Source organism: Carcharodon carcharias, chromosome 12 (assembly GCF_017639515.1).
Source record: "Carcharodon carcharias isolate sCarCar2 chromosome 12, sCarCar2.pri, whole genome shotgun sequence".
Lineage (NCBI taxonomy): Eukaryota > Metazoa > Chordata > Chondrichthyes > Lamniformes > Lamnidae > Carcharodon > Carcharodon carcharias.
In genome coordinates, this window is record NC_054478.1 from 110,576,177 (window position 1) to 110,595,264 (window position 19,088).

A 19,088-nucleotide genomic window follows, 5' to 3' on the forward strand; every position below is an offset into this window, starting at 1 on the left:
TATACATAATAGAACAACAAGAGCTTGAATTTATATAATGCATCTGACATAGTGGCCAGAATTTTTAGCTTGGCGTATGGGTGCACGCCTGACATGCCCAAGCGTGAAATAAAGTGTGTTGTCGTTGGCTGAGTGTGCCAACATCAACACACCTTCTCATGATATTTCAGTAGGTGGGCGCGTGATGAAAACAGAGACACGCTCGCCATTAATTATGCGGCCAGTTAAGGCCCTTGAGACACCAATTGTCTTGGGCTTTACATAGCCCGTGTGATTTTTAGGCCGTCGCACAGGCTAAACGAGTAGGCCACAATTTCAAAAACCCCATCCACAGGTGGGATAAGAGGGGTCAGTGGGCTTGTAGATGCGAGTATTTTGTAGTTTAGGATATAAATTGCTGCTGGTTGTTTGTGTGAACAGGATATCTTCATTTTGCTTCAGAGCTGCATTGATAGAAGGAAATGAGAGGCTTCAGTTCAGGACTCAGTGTTGTTTTCCAGGCCCCTGGAGGATTCATACCACTTGGGGCCTTCCTGATATCAGATAGCCTTGCCTTACCCTGGGAATGGGGATTGTGATCTCTGCTGGAGGCAGCTTCTCTGTTGATGAAGAGAGGGCCAGAAGGGGGAGGAGGCCAGGTATCCCTATTCAGCTTCCAGGGTTGTAAACTGTGGGAGGAGAGGCACAAGCACAAGCGGCGCAGAGCCAACAGGAAGTCCAAAGCACAAGGGGTCACAGAAGACGCCACTATCAGGAAGGCAAATGCAATATTGGCATTTATTTCGAGAGGACTAGAATATAAAAGCAGGGATGTGCTGCTGAGGCTTAATAAGGCTCTGGTCAGACCACATTTAGAATATTGTGAGCAATTTTGGGCTCCATATCTCAGGAAGGATGTGCTAGCCCTGGAGAGGGTCCAGAGGAGGTTCACAAGAACGATCCCAGGAATGAAAGGCTTAACATATGAGGAATGTTTGAGGACTCTGGGTCTATACTCGATGGAGTTTAGAAGGATGAGGGGGGATCTGATTGAAATTTATAGAATACTGAAAGGCCTGGATAGAGTGGATGTGGGGAAGATGTTTCCATTAGTAGGAGAGACTAGGACCCAAGGGCACAGCCTGAGAGTAAAGGGAAGACCTTTTAGAACAGAGATGAGGAGAAACTTCTTTAGCCAGGGAATGGTAAAACTATGGAATTCATTGCCACAGAAGGCTGTGGAGGCCAGGTCATTGAGTGTATTTAAGACCGAGATAGATAGGGTCTTGATTGGTAAGGGGATCAAAAGTTACGTGGAGAAGGCGGGAGAATGGGGTTGAGAAACTTATCAGCCATGAGTGAATGGCGGAGCAGACTTGATGGCCTACTTTCTGCTCCTATGTCTTATGGTCTTATCCTGCTGCCAAGGTTTACAGGCAGCAATGCAGCTACCTCAAGATGTCTGAGGTACAATGCCAAAGGAGGCTTTGTCTCTCAAGGGAGCCAGTGATCTCCATTTGGCAGAGGATCTGCCCCGAGATCAGCTCCAACTGTGTAGATGGACACCACATCCCATGCCAGTGGCTCTGAAGGTCACAGTGACCCTCAACTACTATGCCTCTGGCTCTTTCCAGGGGTCAGTGGGGGATCTGTGTAGAGAATCCCAATCAGCTGCCCACAGTTGCATCAAGCTAGTGACAGAAGCTCTGTTCAGGCGGGTATTGATTTTCATTCACTACCATATGGACGATGCCAGCCAGGCTGAGTGCGCCAGAGGCTTTGCAGTGATTGCTGGGTTCCCCCATGTCCAGGGTGCCATCGACTGCACACGTGGCCATCAAGGCGCCAGCAGGTCAGCCGGGTGCCTTCATCAACAGGAAGGGCTTCCACTCCATGAACGTGCAGATAGTGTGTGACCACAGGATGCAGATCCTGCAAGTCTGTGCAAGGTACCCTGGCAGCTCCATGACACTCCCAGATGCCGAGGCTGTTCAGTGCTCCAGCCCAACTGGATAGATGGCTGTTGGGTGACAAGGGCAATCCCCTCAAAAGGTGGCTCATGACACCTCTCCACCTTCCAAGAACAGAGGCTGAGCAGCAGTACAACAGGAGCTACGCCTCCAAAAGGGCAGTGGTAGAGAGAACCATCCGTCTTCTCAAGATGCGCTTCTGATGCCCAGACCATTCAAGGGGAGCACTCCAATACCCCCCAGATCGTGTGTCACTGATAGTGGTTGCATGCTGTGCTCTCCACAATCTGGCACTGGAAAGGAGGGATGCAGTGGAGGAAGAAGATCTTGACACAGCTGCACAGGCAACAGATGATGAGTCCAGTAGTGAGTCTGAGGATGAGCACGTTCAGGAGAACGCTGAGGGCATAGATGCTGACCTGGGCAACCTCAAGGGAGGCAGGGACACTCAGGACACTTTGGTCCAACGCTTCTTCAGCTAGCCTCCAACTAAGAGCCACCACCACTTGCCAGGGCTGCAGGCTCCATACTCGATCCCTGACAGGACCAGTTCCTTGATCAACAACATAAACTTTATTGAAACGGCACATAGTGTAAGGAGAAACATGTCCATTATAACATAATGGCTTACCCTGCACCTGCAGAGCAAATGAAGCAGCCAAAGGCCAGTTGCACAAAAACACATTTAATTAACTGGTACCTGGCAAACATTCTACAAATTAACATTGACAGGTGTTTCCATCACACCAATAAACACTGAATAGAAAAATGAGGGGAACAAATATCACCCTTGATCAGGCTGTGATTAAGCTGCTTTAAGTTTTCACTTGAGTGTGCTGCATCAAGATGTTCCCTCCTCACTGGCACCAGTATTAGAGACAGCCTGCTCACTCTGCTGTCCTGTTGGCTTTGATGGTTTTGGTGGGCGTCCTCTGGCATGTGGAGCCTGTGCTGGCCCCACCTGGGAGGTGCAGCCTCATTGGATGCCATGGTCACTGGCAGAGGGGTGGAGGAGCTGCTGCCCTTATCTGGAGCGCCCTGAGAAGAGCCCACAGAGACGACAGGCAGCTCGTGTGCCAAAGTGAGGTCGCTCTGGACCTCCCTGCTAACCATTGATGGACGGGCACCTAGCTGGGATACTGGGTGCCCAATCCATCTCCCACACTGACCAGCTGAGGTCATTGCCTGTGAGAGAGCTTGCAGGTCTGAACGCATCCCCAAGAACACCTGATTCAGCTCCTGGAGGAGCTTATCCATGAGAGATGCCACTCTCTCCATGGAGGAGGCAGTGCACTCGGCCATGAGGGTTATTGCATTGCTCATGCTCTGCAAGGACTTCTCCACAATGGAGACCCTGGCACGCATTCCCTCATGTATCTCCGCCAGATCCTCCCGCACACCCTACTGCACATCCAGCATCTGCTGCCTCAGGGGCGACTCCAGAGGCACATAATCAGCCATTGACTGAGCATGTTTCTGGTCCCCTCTGCCACTGCCTGCACCTCAAATGAGTGTGAAGTGCCCTCACCAATGTGCACCCAGATAGTAGCTGGCGATCTAATGCCCACCATCTGTATCTGCGCTGGTGCCTGCTTCAGACAGCGGGTGTGATGCAGGTGCGTTCTGATCAGTGTGGTCCTCTGAGGTCAGGGTGGGCCTTCAGGCTCCTCATCCCGAAGGGCTGGTGCTGAGCCTAAAAGGAGCAACAAAGAGATGTCATTAGTTGAAGTCATCACACTAATACTGTGCATGCCTGGCAGCCTCATGAGACAGAGATATGCATCAGGGTGCCTCGTCTTTCCATTATCAATGGGGATTCCAGGTTCGAGGCTCACATCAATATAGAAACTACAGTGGAATGGTTGCAATCACTGACATTTTCACCTCAGTGCACTGCACTCTTATCTGCCTGTGGCATCCCAACCTCTCCATGGCTGCCTGACCGAGGTGCATGCCGCCTCTGCAGTTCCAGGGCCTCCTGTTCGTAACGACTGAGGATTAGTAGGTGTGGCGGTCCCCCAGCTAGTGCGTGACCTCTCTGCATCATTATGGGATGTCTTCTCCTGAAAGGAGAGAGGAGCATTGATTAGACCAGGTTCTACCTGCAACGCCATTGCAGCCTGGCCAACCCCACCTGAGGAAAACCTCGCAGGGCTCAGCCGATTCGTGACCCTGGAACCGCAAAGCGCTCAGTCCAAGCAGCCAGGGCTCACCCACTTGCCCAGATGCTGTCTCATTGACATTTTCCACTCACATTCTAACACCACTGAGGTCCACAGGGGATGGGCAGCTCTTAAATTACTGTGCAAAGTGACCCATGCCAACACGGTACTCACCCTTCCCGATCGCAGCAGATCGTTAAAGCGCTTGCGGCGCTGCACCCAAGTGCTCCTCACCACATCGTGGCTGCTGACCCTGGATGCCACCTCCTCCCGGGCATTTTTGGTGAGGTTGGGGGGCCTCCTCCTCCTCCCGGGGATAAGGGTTTCTCTCTGCGCTGCCACCTCCTCCAGTAGGGCAGTGAGGCACTCCTCGGAGAAAGGCAAACCTGTCCTCCCGCCTGCCTTGTCCACTCACAACCGTTCTCCAGCATGACTGCTGTGTCCTTTGATGGCAGCCTTCCAAACACTGCCGAGGCCACATTTGAATCGGCTGTCAGATCACCATTGGACCCGGTGGACACTGAGTACCCGCCATGTACTCATTTCGCAGCCATGTCTTACGCTGGGTGGGCCTTAATTGGCCCACCCAGCGTAAAATTGCAGTGTGTGGCCGATCGCAGGTGACAGTCGGCTTCCCGACCTCCCCCGCCTGCTGATACTGCATGCCAAAGGCAAAATTCTGCGCAGTAAAAAGTCTCAAGGTGGTTCCATAGGAGTATTATCAAACCAAATTTGACACTGATGAGGGTAGATGAGGATGGCGTGTTTGATTTAATCTACAAGGATTTTATAGCAAGGCTTTTGACAAGTTCCAACTTAGCAGGCTGGTCAGAAAAGTAAATATCATGGGATTCAAGGGAAAGTGGTAAGTTGGGCCCAGAATTGATTCAGTGGCAGGAAGCAAAGGATAATGGTCAATGGGTGTTCATACGATTGGAAGGCTGTTTGCAATGTGCTTCTGTAGAGCTCAGTACAAGGTGCCTTGCTTAGTGCATATAAATGATCGAGCCTTAGTAGGGGGAATAATGAAGAAGTTTGCAGCTAATACAAAAATTGGGTGCGTGTTTGATAGTGAGGAAGAAAGCTGTACTCTGTAGAAAGATATCAATAGAGTGGTCAGGTGGGCAGAAAAGTGGCAAATGGATAGAAAACTGTACAGTGTAGAGGAACACAGGGACTTTGGGGTGCTTGTCCACAGATCCCTGAAGGTAGCACAAAGGTAGTTTAAGGTGGCTAAGAAGGCATATGGCATACTTTCCTTCATTAGCTGAGGCATAGATGATAAGAACAGAGAGGCTGGGATAGACCTGTATAAAACACTAGTCAGACTGCAGTTAGAGTGCTGTGTACAGTTATGGTCATCACCTTAGAGGAAGCATGTGACTGCACCAGAGAAGGTACAGTGGTGATTCACTTGGATGCTGCCAGGAATGGAGAATTTTAGCTGCAGTAAAAGTGAACATTGAACAATAAATAATGCAGAATTCTTTGAAATTGATCATAACTATATATAGAATGGATAAAGCACTGATGGAAGGGGAACAGCAGCTTTGGACGGAGCAACAGAGATGAAGGGAGTGATGGTAGCGGCGCAGTGACTGTGGTTGGGGTGAGTGGAACTGGGGAAGGAGTATTAGTGTTGGGGAAAGTGACGGCTATGAGAGGAACAATGACTATGAGGAGAGTGATGTTGTTTTGGTGAAGGTGATGCAAGAGAAATGGTGGTGATGAAGGGAGCAAAGGAGATGTAGAGGGAAGTAATGGTGTTGGGCAGGGTTGACAGTTTTGGGGGAGCAATGATGGAAATAATGATGGCGACGCACAGGATGTTTGTGGCAGCTGAACAACACTGACATATCAGTAGAGTTTGAATCCCCAGGAATGAATCTCTTGCTATGCATAAGGTCACATTGGAATGCTGCTTACAATCCCGATCATCTCAACATCAAGGAGCCATGCATGCCTTCCAGTCAGTGCACAGTGAAATAACCTGGCTGAGAAGGGCAATGAGAAATGATAAGTTAGGGCCCTTTAACACTGAAAGGAGATACCTGACAGCGGACATCTTTGAACTACACAAGATGGAGAACATAAAACGAAAAGAATACCTTCATATACGTTAGGGCACAAGTTCAGGATTCTGAAGGACAAGTTTAAGTTGGATGTCAGGAAATATTTATGCATTTAAACAGAGCAAGATCAACAGCCCCTATTGGTTGACATGAAGAGTGGTTAAGGCCAGTACACTGGGCACAGTTAAAAAGAGTCAGATGCTGTAATGGGAAGAGGACAGGACTGAATCTGTGGAAGGATGAGATCAAGTGAGTAGAAAAGCCATCTTCATTCAAACCTTCTGTACAATCCTGTGATGTTCAACACCCTCAAGAGAGAAGGTGAGAATACAGGAAGAAGGAAGAGAGCTCTATTTTATATCAAATAGCTTATTCAATTTAATACTTGATATGAAAATTTCTAATTTTACTGATTAAAAACAATCAACACTGCAGGTAATGCTTTGATACATTTCTTCACCTTCTGTGGAACCTTGGCTACACACCCATTCTTCATCTACCAGTCTTGGTATCGAAGAGGAGGATGTTTTTTGGCTGTAAACCTGATTCCGCCTTCTACCTTTGCGTGCACACGTGCTTTTTGAGCAGTATGCAATGGGCAGTGAATTAGTAAAACATAAACCTTCAGGCAAAGTGTTATTCCATCTACTGATACAAATTTAAAAAGCTGAACAGCATTTAAAGGCTTTTTCGAAAATCTGCTTGAAAATCAGCCTTCAACTAACCACTGAGCCCTGTGCACTCTGCCTTTGATGTGCAGCTATATTTTGCCTGTTCCTCTGCTATTGGTTTGAATTGGTACCACACAGGAAACACAACATGTGAGGAGTACAAAAGTTCTGATAGAGAATAAAGGAAAATGCATGAGGATATTTCCTATTATTGCGCTTGTCAATTACTTTTGCAGGTAGATTGACTTCTACCTCAAAGGCTTCAAAGGTTCAACTGAAATAAATGTTTAGCTTTGTATAACCTTTGGCATATATAGTGAAAGACTACACCAAGTGCAGCAATTCTGATTGTTTGAAGATTTACATTGTATTTAAATGACAATGAATTACACCTAGCCATGGGAAGATTGATTCACAACGTCCACAACCTCAGAAAAAGCTGCTAATATAGCTCTTTGACTTGGCACCCATTTTAAAATTACATCTCTGTGTAGCACTTTGCAACATTTTTTGATGTTAAAGGTTGTTAATGAAATACAAGTTGCTGTAATGTCATATCAAAATGTAACCAAACTCTGTATAAAAGCAGCACTCAGCACTTTGATTTTAAGAGATGTGGTCACTTCAATAGGAAATGTGGGTATGTTACAAGATTGCAACACATCAAAGCACTCAGATGCCATAAACAGAGTTCCGCCCCACTACCATCACCCCCACTTTCCCTCTCTCCTACTAATTGCTGGAGGCACCAACTCCTGCTGAATACAGTTTTACAAGAACCGACCGCCCTCCAGGATCTCAAGCAAAAACTAATTATTCTTCACATGTTGAAATTAACATGTGTGTTGGGAAGATATTGGGCCCAAGTGGGCACAATGTCGAGCCATTTACTATTTTCACCCAAAATCCACAAGTTTATTTTCTTTTGGGGTCGCTAGAGTCAGTCATTGAGGCTGCTCTTAATAACTCTTCATCAGCCTGTGGTGACATTAAAACTACATTCACTATATGGCATTACACTGATCTCTGTTCCAGAAGAGAACTGTGGGATGATGATCTGCTTTAAAACACATCACATTATCATGGATTAATACTAAGTCGCAAGCTCAGCAGTGCATAACTAGATAAACTAACCACACTAGTAAATAAATGTTTGCCAACAACAACTAGTTTTGCATCCGTCAGCATTGGAACATAGGAGCAGGAGTAGGTCATTCAGCTCCTTGAACCTGTTCTGCTATTCAATTATATTATGACCAATCTGTATTTAAACTCCACTTATCTTCCTTTGTTCCGTACCCTTTGATGCCTTACCTAACACGAATCAATTAACCCCTCAGCATTGATAGCCTCTTGGGGGGGGGGGGGGGGTTGGAGTTCCAAATTTCCAAGCATTTGGCTGGGTTCAACAGGATGCCACAGTCCCCATTCCCCCCTGCAAAAAGGTCAAGATGGGGGAATCCTGCCCACAATCCTGATGGTCACCCCACAGCAATTTAATGCTGTGAGAGTGTTAAATTGTTTTAAGACTGAGACTTCTGCCCCTTTCTTGGGGGAAAGTCCCACCTTAGAGATCTGCCAGCCACTCAGATGGCTGGCAGCTCTCTCGTCGCAACAGTGCCAACCGGGAGTAGTGGCCACAGCTGGGACTATAAGCTGTAGTCCACACCGAGGAGCCCAGATAGGTCTGAGGTTGGGAGTCTCAGCGAGGGGGGTTGGGGGCGGAGTAGGTTCAACAGGTTGGGGGAGAGATAAAGAGGGAGATGACCTGGGGCAGCGTTCCTCTGATGGACACAGGGAATCGGCAAAGAAAGTCCCCCTTCCCCTTAGTCGACACCAGCCTGTGCAGCTAAAGCTGCTGGACTTCCTGCACGGGGCGAGCCTGCATCCAGCATGGGTAAAACATCCATGGGGAAGGGACGAGGCCCTTAAGTGGCCAATAGTTGGCTACTTAAGGAGCTCAATAGATGCAAGGATGCACGGGCCACTGATGCCTCCTGTGCCCTACACGTAAAATTTCAGGCAGGGTGGTGGTGGGGAGTGTGGGGGGTCGGTGTTGGGTTGGGTGGGCAGCAGGAAGGCCACCCTCAGGAGTTTACATGCCCCACCCACCTTCAAACCCGCCCGCAGTAGAGCGTAAAATCCAGCTCAGTGGGTGTAAATGTGCTTCCTGATTTCACTTAGCTCTAATTTTTCAGCTTGTCTACTTGCCCTGGATTCCTCAAAAGATAGTTTCCCTGTAAACATGCTATCAAATCTCTTTGAAAAGAAAAAGAAAGACTTATATTCATATAGTGCTTTCCATGACCATCAAACATCTCAAAGTGCTTTACAGCCAACGAAGTGTTTTTTGAAGTGTCGTCACTGTTGTAATGTAGGAAACAGGGCAGCTAATTTCGCATAGGAAGCTCCCACAAACAGCAATGTGATAATGACCAGATATTCTGTTGTTTCGGGAGGTTGACTGAGGGATAAATATTGGCCAGGACACCAGGGATAACTTCCCTGCTTTTCTTCTAAATAGTATCATGGGAACTTTTACATCTACCAGCACAGGCAGATGGGGGTCTTGGTTTAACGTTTCACCAGAAAGACAGCACCTCCAATAGGACAGTGTTCCCTTGGTACTGCACTGGATTGTCAGCCTTGATTTCTGTGCTCAAGCCCTGGAATGGGACTTGAACCTGAAACATTGTGATTTAGAGGCGAGAGTGCTACCAACTGAGCCACAGCCACCATTTTAATGACTTGAATTAGATCATTTAAGGTATTCAAAACATAGCAATACAGGCAAGATGTTGAGTGTTTTTTTTCTCCCTTGGTCTTCTTATGTTATAAAATATACTGATTGAGGGGTGGGTTGGCTGATCTACCTGACTTTTGTTAATACCGCTCGGAAGATGCTTGCAAGAGTGGGTCAGGAATAACTCTCCTTCCTTTCTGTTTTCCCTTCTCTTGGTTGAGGGATGGCTGGCTGTTACAATACCATACACTGCTGCAACATACTTCACTATTCTACTGTAGCAGCCTTGGGTGAATTCTGTGGTAATGTTGCTAATTCTACATTCCTAAAAGTAACCAAACATGGTGGGCTCCATAAAATTCTGCCCACCATACTACACAGGCACTGAAGGAGGTACAGTGAAAGCAATTAAATTGATAGTTAGGGATTAAGCACCAACAGACTGGAATGCCTACTCAGGCGTGGTCTTTATAGAAAGTAAGATTCCAAAGGGTATGGACAAGATAAATGTCAATGTATGTAACACCATCACAGATTCTACAACAAGGCTTCATCATAAAAAAGTGAGAAAATGACAATTTGGATTTTGCAACTTTATTTAGAATTCAATGAATATATGGAATGGACTGTCAAGACAGGCAACAAGAGGCTAACTGTATCAACACATTTGGAAGAGATATGATTACTACCTGCAGAAAAATTTGATGGGGCTATAAGAATTATTGAAGAATATTGTATTGCCTGGAGCCTGGATAGTCTTTTTCCAAGTTCTGTGCATTCCAATGATAGATTATCAAGGGTATCTGATAGCACAGCAAATAGCTTCAAGAATGTTTTGTGCAACCAGAAAAAAAACATGGGACTAGTTTCCTTCTCAGAAAATCAACTCCATGTGAAGTAACAGTATCCATTTGCTATGCCTGTGTTCTCATTTGGGTAATCCTGAGCAGTGAATTATATAACAGAAACACACCAACAACGTTCAGCAGCTAACAGTGATTTCTACCATATATATTAATTATTTGTGCTGAATGTATAGAGTGAAGCAGCTATGACAAGGAAGTAACCCATAATTGGTATTGTAATGACAGTGTGATCTCCCTGAATGGAAGCAAATTTCCATTAATGTTTGGTTATCATTTCACAACTAGAAAGCTTGGGAAAGAAAATAAATACTGACATTAAGCATAACGTATTAGTGTATTTGCTTGCTTACCATTAAAACCTTCCTTTGCCATGGTTTTTCTTTGTTGCTGGCACAGCAGTGCACCAGTCCTTTACAACAACAACTTGTATTTATATAACACCTTCATGTAACGAAATGCCCTAGGGAACTTCACAGAGCCATTATAAAACAAAGTATGACACAAAACCTAATCAGGAGATATTAGGGCAGATGATGAAAAGATTGGTCAAAGAGGTGGGTTTTATGAAGTGTCTTAAAAGAGAGGAGAGCAAAGTAGAGAGGTAGAGAGGTTGAGGTGGGAATTCCAGAGTTTAGAGGGGGGGAATTCCAGAGCTTAAGCCTTAGGCAGCTGGAGGACATTACAGAAATAGGGAGAGGTAAGAATACGGAGGGATTTGAAAGCATGGATGAGAAGTTTAAAATCAAGGCATTGCTTAACTGGAAGCCAGCCGACCGCAGGGGTGAAGGATGAACAGGGCTTGGTGTGAGTTAGGGCATTGGCAGCAGAGATCTGAATGATGTCAAGTTTATAGACAGTAGAATGTGATAGGCCAGCCAGGTTTGTGTCAGAATTATGAAGTCAAGAGGCAAAAATGACATAGATGAGGGTTTCAGCAGGGGTTAAGTCAGGCACTGTCACAGAGGTGGAATTAGGGGGTCTTAGTGATGGCACAGTTATGTGGTCGGAAGATCATTTCAGGTCAAATCTGAACTGTCTTCTTGTTCAGCCCCAGATATTTGCCAAGGAGGGGGATGGAGTCAATAGCTAGAGAGTGGAGTTTGTGACAAGGATAAAGACAATAGATTTGGCCTTTCCGATATTTAATTAGGATTATTTCAATATTTACAACAGCTAATGTCTTTGTAGCCATGATGATTGCTTAGTTCTTAAAAAATGTCAACACTTATCTGCTGTTTACATGGTTTGAAACTTGGGACTTGTTATATTTATTAACAAAAAATGTAAGTTTAATAGTGGAGAGCAAACTAACCAACTTAATATGTGTTTGAATTATACTTTGAATAGGTATCATGGTACCCTGTTGATAATGTAGCTGAGATATTGAACATTGGCTCACCAATGCTGTACTGCTTGCAACAAGCTTTCCTCAAATGCTAATTACAATAGTTATGCAATTAAAATGTTTCACAGCACTTCGAAAATTTACTGGTGGCAAAGACACTGATACAAACCCATGAGCTAAATAGCATGATAGCTTGTGTTTCCTACCTTGCACACAGAACTTCAGCTCCTTCACATCTATCACTGTTGTTGAGGAAAGTTTCTCTGGGACTTTTTTACTCATACGATTATAATTCCTTCGCTTCTTTGTCTCACCCCAAAGGTTGGACCCTCCATGCATGCTTGGAATGTTGAGGATTGCAATTCCTTCCAGTGATGTGTTACTTAGATCAAGGACAATGCCATCGCACTAAAAGATATAAATCATAATACATATTTTTTTCAGCTGAACTGCTTAACCAAATCTTCCAAAGTCTGAAGGGAGGCATGGAATAAGCTCTGTCATACCACCGGTCATTACTCCATTGTACTTTTCGGGGCTAAAGGAACACTTGCATATGTTTCACTTTATGTCAACCATCTGGCTCTCATCCACATTGTGAGAAAATGTTAAGCTCACTATTGTAATTTAAATATAATTCAAATGAATCCAAAACACTTAAGGTTATGACTTTAAATAGGTACAATGGAGGAATACAGCTAATAGGTAAGCAATACGATTTTCAGCTACATTCCTAAATGAAAATACAATTAAGAGAGATCAAAGACCTGGCATGGGCCTCAAAAGGATGAATGGAAAATTGACATGATAACCAATTTGGGACATTTTTTGCATATCCATGTTTCCAAAGTGGCAAAAACAAAAACATGAGATCAGGTTGCCTCTTCTTCTCTCCTCAGACTGGGATTCATATATACAAATAATTGGAAGCTAAGTACCAGTAATAAGTTTAAACATGAGGACAATGTTTAAAAAATCTTCAATTTAACATTATACATATAAATAAAATAGGGGTAACAGGCCATATCTAGAGCCTATTAGAAAAAATCTTTTCAATTTAATAAAATTAGTAATAAATGGCACAAAAAAGTTTTACTAATTTCCAAACTGAGTGTTTTATAAGCAATATTCAAAGGATAATGAGATTAATTTTCACCACAAAATTACTTCAGATCAAAGTTTGCAAATTGTCAGTGTGACCTAGGGAGATGTGGAAGGAAATTTTTGTGGCCAACTGTGGCTTCCTGCTACCACTCAGGATTTTCTACTGAGGGGGAACACAGATGTGTAAGGTGTCAGCCCAGATATGAAGATATATTTCCTACCTTTTTCACCATACTCTTTCATAATCATCCGACATAAATTTTACAATTTCCAGCTAGCATCATTTGCCATCCTGCATTTTGGTAGGGCCACTTCTTCACTAATCAGGTCCCCTTCTCTGAAGAGCTTTATCATTAAAACCTATTCCATTACCAAGATTTGTAAATCCAATCCTTTGCAAATTTTCTCCCTCTCTTAGAAGCATTGACATACTTATACACGGTTCTACAGGCACTTTTCAACCTAGTACTTTGGCCAGAAAATTATTCATATGAACCTTGACAATAAGCACTGGCAATGAAACAAAATTCAGTCCTCACTCTATGCAAAAACAAGAGCAGTTCAAACAGGAATCACTGATGTGAAACAGGCAGCCTGGCTCGTCCCCCTTCTTAAATCGTGGGTGCTGTGGCTGACTGTAGGACCCCAACCTGACTGAAATCAGCTGTCTGAGTAGGAATTTACAAACTTTTTGACATCGAGGTGGGGGCAAGGGTAAAATTTGTCTCAGGCCGCTGTGGAAAATGGCTAACAACAAACTGGCTGCCTGTTTTACTCCATCAAGTTTAGAAAAGACAAATTTCACCTCTAAGTTTTCCTGAATTCTAACCAGCATAAATGGGATAGAAATTGTCATAAGGCTAAGCATTGAACTTTAATCAAGAATATGACTCAACATTCATTTGACCTTTCACAGAGCAAATAGGATCAAAAATTGAAGAGTCCCTTTTGCTCCTTTTTCTCTCAAAGCATTCGCATAAGATCAGCTATATTTCCATCCAGAGATCAGAATGCCTGTGGAGACTAGCCCCTGTTGACAAGTTAATGGGAATGAGTGGTACATGTGGATTGTTCTTTGGGTATGAACAAAAATTGATAAAAGTTTACACAGTGCAATTAGGCAATACTGTACAGAATGCTGAAAATTACAATGCTTAGTTTAAATAGGTAACAATCATGTTTGAGCCTTGCAGATAAAATCATAGCCAATCCTATTTGCATCTGAAATCCATATAATACACTGATAGCAAGAGGCCACTGAAGAGCTACCAGGAATGAGGTGTTTATTTTTCCTCTCCTTAACCCATGTTGACATATATAACACTCCCACACCGCCTGAACTGTGACTAAACATGGTCAATGTAATTCAAGTACACACTGGATAAATTAATTGAGCCGTTGAGGTAAAGAGCGCATTGGATTTTAAAGTTGTGGAGATCATGGGCTGTTGTTGGTAAAATATGATGAAATTGCTGATTGCACATCAGTATTTGATGGTTGTGTGTTAGGTTTTTGTCTGGTTTTATCATATCTGTCTTTCTGCTGTGCCAACTCAATGAATTTTTATTGGTAGTAAGGTGTACGTGTGTGAGTTACTATTCTCTAGAGAATGTCTGACATTTAACATTCTAATGCTTGGATGAGATGTATTGCAGTGATGACCTACTGTTTGGTCTCTATTTAAAATTAATAAAAGGTTGTTTGAAAAATAAACTGCACATTGAATGATCAAAGCCAAAGAAAGATCATTGACTTTGAAATTCTATCCTGTGGAATAACCAAGAATTTCATACAATTAGCACTATAAAATGAGTAATGTTGCAATAAAGGATCTAGTTTTATTTCAATCACTTTAATACTGACTGATTTTAAATGTTTTGGTCTAGGGAAAGTGTTTGTATATCTCTCTCCATTTGTTTTTCACTAAGTTTCTGTATTTTTAATTCTTCCATGGGATGTGGGCATTGCGAGCAAGGCCAACATATGCTGCCCATCCCTAGTTGCCATTGAGAAGGTGGTGGTGAGCTGCCTTCTTGAACCACTGCAGTCCATGTGGTGTAGGTACACTCACAATACTGCTGGGAAAGGAGTTCCAGCCTTTTGACCCAGCAACAGTGAAGGAATGGTGATATATTTCCAAGTCAGGACAGTGTGTGGCTTGGAGGGGAACTTACAGGTGGTGGTGTTTCCATGTATCAACTGTCCTTCTCCTTCTAGGTGATAAAGGTTGTGGGTTTGGAAGCTGCTGTCAAAGGAGCCTTGGTGAGTTGCTGCAGTGTATCTTGTATATGGTACACACAGCTGCCATTGTGTTGATGGTGAGAGAGACAATGTTTAAATTGGTTGATGGAATGTTGGTGGAGCCGCAATCATCCAGGCAAATGGAGAGTATTCCATCATGCTCCTGACTTGTGCCTGGCAGATGGTGGTTAAGCTTTGGGGAGTCAGGTGGTGAGTTACTTGCCTCAGAATTCCCAGCCTCTGAACTGCTCTTGTAGCCACAATATTTACATGGCTAGTACAGTTCAGGTTCTGGTTAATGGTAACCTCTAGGATGTTGATTGGGGGGGATTCAATGATGGTAATGTCATTGAATGTCAAGGGGAGATGGCTAGATTCTCTCTTGTCATTGCCTGACACTTGTAGGTGTGAATGTTACTTGCCACTTATCAGCCCAAGCCTGAAAGTTGTCCAGGTCTTGCAGATTATTGGCAAGGACTGCTTCAGTATCTGAGGAGTCACGAATGGTGCTGAATATTGCGCAATCAGCAGCAAACATCCCCACTTCTGACCTTCTGATGAAGCAGCTGTAGATGGTTGGACCTAGGACACTACCCTGAGGAACTCCTGCAGTGATGTCCAGGAACTGGGATGATTGGCCTTCAACAAACTTAACCATCCTCCTTTGTGCTAGGTATGACTTGAACCGGGTGGGTGGGTGGGTGGGGGGGGGGGGGGGGGGGGGGGGGGGGGGGGGGGGGGGGGAGGAGGAGGCGGTGGTGGAGTTTCTTCCCTGATTTCCACTGACTTCAATTTTGCTTGGGCTCTTTGATGCCACATCCAGTCAAATGTTGCCTTGATGTCAAGAGCAGTCACTCACACCTCACCTCTCGAGTTCAGCTCTTTTGACCATGTTTGGATGAAGGCAGTAATGAGGTCAGGAGTCGAGTGGCCCTGGTGGAACCCAAACTTAGCATCAATGAGCAGGTTATTGCTGAGTAAATGCGCTTGATAGTGATGTTGATGACACCTTCCAACACCTTGCTGATGATCCAGGAGGTGGCTGATGGGGTGGTTTGGCCAGAATGGATTTGTCCTGCTTTTTGTGGACAAGACACACTAGGATAATTTTCCATATTGCCAGGTAGATGCCAGTGTTGTAGCTGTACTGGAGCATCGTGATTAGGGGTACAGCTACTTCTGGAACAAAGGTCTTCATTACTATTGACAGAATTTTATCAGGACCCATAGCCTTATCCATAGCAGTATCCAGTTCCTTCAGCCATTTGTTGATATCATGTGTAGTGAATCCAATTGGCTGAAGACTGATATCTAGTTGTTCTTGGCTTTGCTGTGTTATGAAAGGATCTGGTTGTAATAAGGATGACATGGCAGGAGACTTGTTACACAACTTTGCCTGGGTTACCAGAACCCTGTGGAAGATTTTGAAACCATTTTTCTGGTAAGTCTACTATTGAATAATTTCAACATAGGATTACTTTTCTCTTGGAGCACAACCAATGAAGGGAGAATGGGGCACTTTTTGATTCTGCTTTTGTACTGTATATGTGCTAAAAAGGTAGCACAGCATCAGTTGTACCTATTTCTAGTTTAGAAACATTTCCTCCTGGCTGGTTTGTGATGGATTTTGTTAAAAATTCAATAAACATTGTTCATTGTGCTACCATCGACAGATGGAAAGGGATTGACAAGATGCCTTGCAAGCCTAGAACCGACTGAACCTGTTACAATCTATGCAGTTGCCCTTGGCAAAGATACAGCCAATTCAGTATGTGGTGCAAGAATGTGGGCATGCATGAACAACCCTGAAGTAAGCTGTTTCAATAGGAAGTGATTTGTTAGATCTAAATGAACAATAAGCTATCAAAAAGGCTTTTAAACAAGTCTTCCCATACATACATTACTTTTTGACCATGTTCCAAATTTTAGCTAAAGGATTAAGTAGGCAACTTGTTCCTAGCTCCCTGGGGATGTCACTCTGGCTACCAGGGCATGGTCAGGATAATTCAACCTCTGACTATTCCATCACTTCCTTTGGGGAAACATCTCGCTGCTGCTTGGTATACAAATGGTATTCCCAAATATCTGATGGAAGGTACAGTGATAAAGTACTAAAGTGAGCAACATTTATTTCCTACCTTCAAAGAACACTTCCACTTGGAGAACAACTGGAAAATGGCACTATTATCAGAAATTTTGCTGTCAGGTTCGGATGTCCTACAGCTGAGGCTCATTAACTTGGGACATCTGAACTGTGTTACTGAATGAAGTTCAGGGATCTGTTCTAAGTCTATACAGGTTGGAACTCTGGCATATAAATCAAACATGAGTTCTGCTACAAGAATAATTTGAATAGAATTTTTTTCTGGAGAATGTTTAACAGAAGTAAAATTTATGCACGGACACATCAAAACGTTTTGTACAGAAAGGATTCAAGAGCATGTATTTTGTTTGTTGAAGCACCATTTATATGAAAACTGTAAAGGTCATTCCTGCTCATTACGGTTTGTAACAGAATTGTGGCTTAGGATCAGTTCATTTTCAATGTTTGTTTTTACGAGCACTGTGAAACAATAAGAAAGTATACAACCTTATAATCGATACCATCCAATATCAACAAGATAATGTTATATACACTATGGTTTGGTAGTGCTAGTTAGTCAAAAATAGACATATAGGGCAGAATCTTCCCCCCGTTTGGGGGGGGGGGGAGAGTTTAGGAGCGGGCACGTGGAGGCGCGCCTCCTATCGGCGCCCCCAATCTGGGGCATGCTGCCATTTTACGTGGGTGGGCCAATTAAGGCCCACCCAGTGTGATGTCCGCAAGGAAGTGCTATGCGCATGAAAGAGCATACTCATCTCCCTGAAGCTAAGTGCTGCCTCAGGGAGATCGGCTCCTGTGTGAAAAAATTTTAAAAACAGAACAGATAAATTCCCCTGACATGTCCCCTCATGTGACACTGTCACATGAATTGTGGCTTACATCCATCACTTTCACTGACACTTTTATTAAAAATTTTAAAACCTACATGAAACTTCATCCCGCCCGTGGATGAGGGGTCATGCTTTTTCTTGAGCCAGCCAGGTCCATTAAACACTTTAACTACTTTGTCAATGGCCTCAATTGGCCAGTGATAGGGTCGGCGGGTGCACAGCTGATTCTGCTGACCCCCCCGCCGCCGACCTGAAAATTGAAATGAGACGGGGTGATGTTGGGAGTTCTGCCCGACGTCATTACGCGTCGGTGAGCAGGCCCCGCCCCCCCCCCCGCCGCCCCGCTCACCGACCGGGAAATCCTGGCCATAGACTGGTTTGTCACTTTTCTCAAGAATGGATGACCAGTTAATCTGTTATTGGTGATATTGGTTGAGGGAGGCATGTTGGTCAGGACAGTGGGAAAACTCTACTCTAAGTGGCACATGAAGGTGAGAAACATTAGTGTTCAGAAATAGGACTTTTCATATTAAGACATCCTGGGTGGAATTTAATGTCAGCAGTGTGGGTCCTGGCAGTGTACCCAGAAGTGGGTGTTTGAGGTGGAAGCAGCTGGCCAAAAACAACCATGTGGCAGCCAGCCAATTAATAAGATGGAGGCATGGGGCCTAGTAAATAAAGTGTCAGGATGGGCAGGAATCTGGCGTCAGAGGACAGGAACACAAGTGCTGGTGCCATTTTCAAACAGTGGCCAGACCTGACTGCAGTGCTTCTGATCTTCCTGCGAGGGCCCCAACTTCTAGCACAGACTGAGGGCCAACAGCTCCCGGACCGAGGACCAACAGCTCTTGTGTCTCCACTGCACAATCAATGGAGTGGAGCAGGAGGCTGTAAACAGGGAAATGTCAGAGGACAAATGATGGCTGCCCAAAAGTTCCCTGCTGCCTTCCTGCAAATTCTCCTTCAGGTTGCTTGGGAATGGCGGGAGGTCCTGTTCCCTA

General features: G+C 44.5%; 1 protein-coding gene across 9 annotated transcripts in view; it reads right to left on the reverse strand.

The window, feature by feature from the left end:
- LOC121284866 (diacylglycerol kinase beta) overlaps positions 1 to 19,088 on the reverse strand; it is a 695,944-nt gene that overhangs the window by 58,357 nt on the left and 618,499 nt on the right. For all 9 annotated transcript variants that reach the window (XM_041200699.1, XM_041200700.1, XM_041200703.1 and 6 more), the window contains one exon: positions 12,015 to 12,216. In XM_041200699.1, coding sequence (XP_041056633.1) covers positions 12,015 to 12,216 — 202 coding nt within the window. The remainder of the gene's footprint in view (positions 1 to 12,014; positions 12,217 to 19,088) is intronic.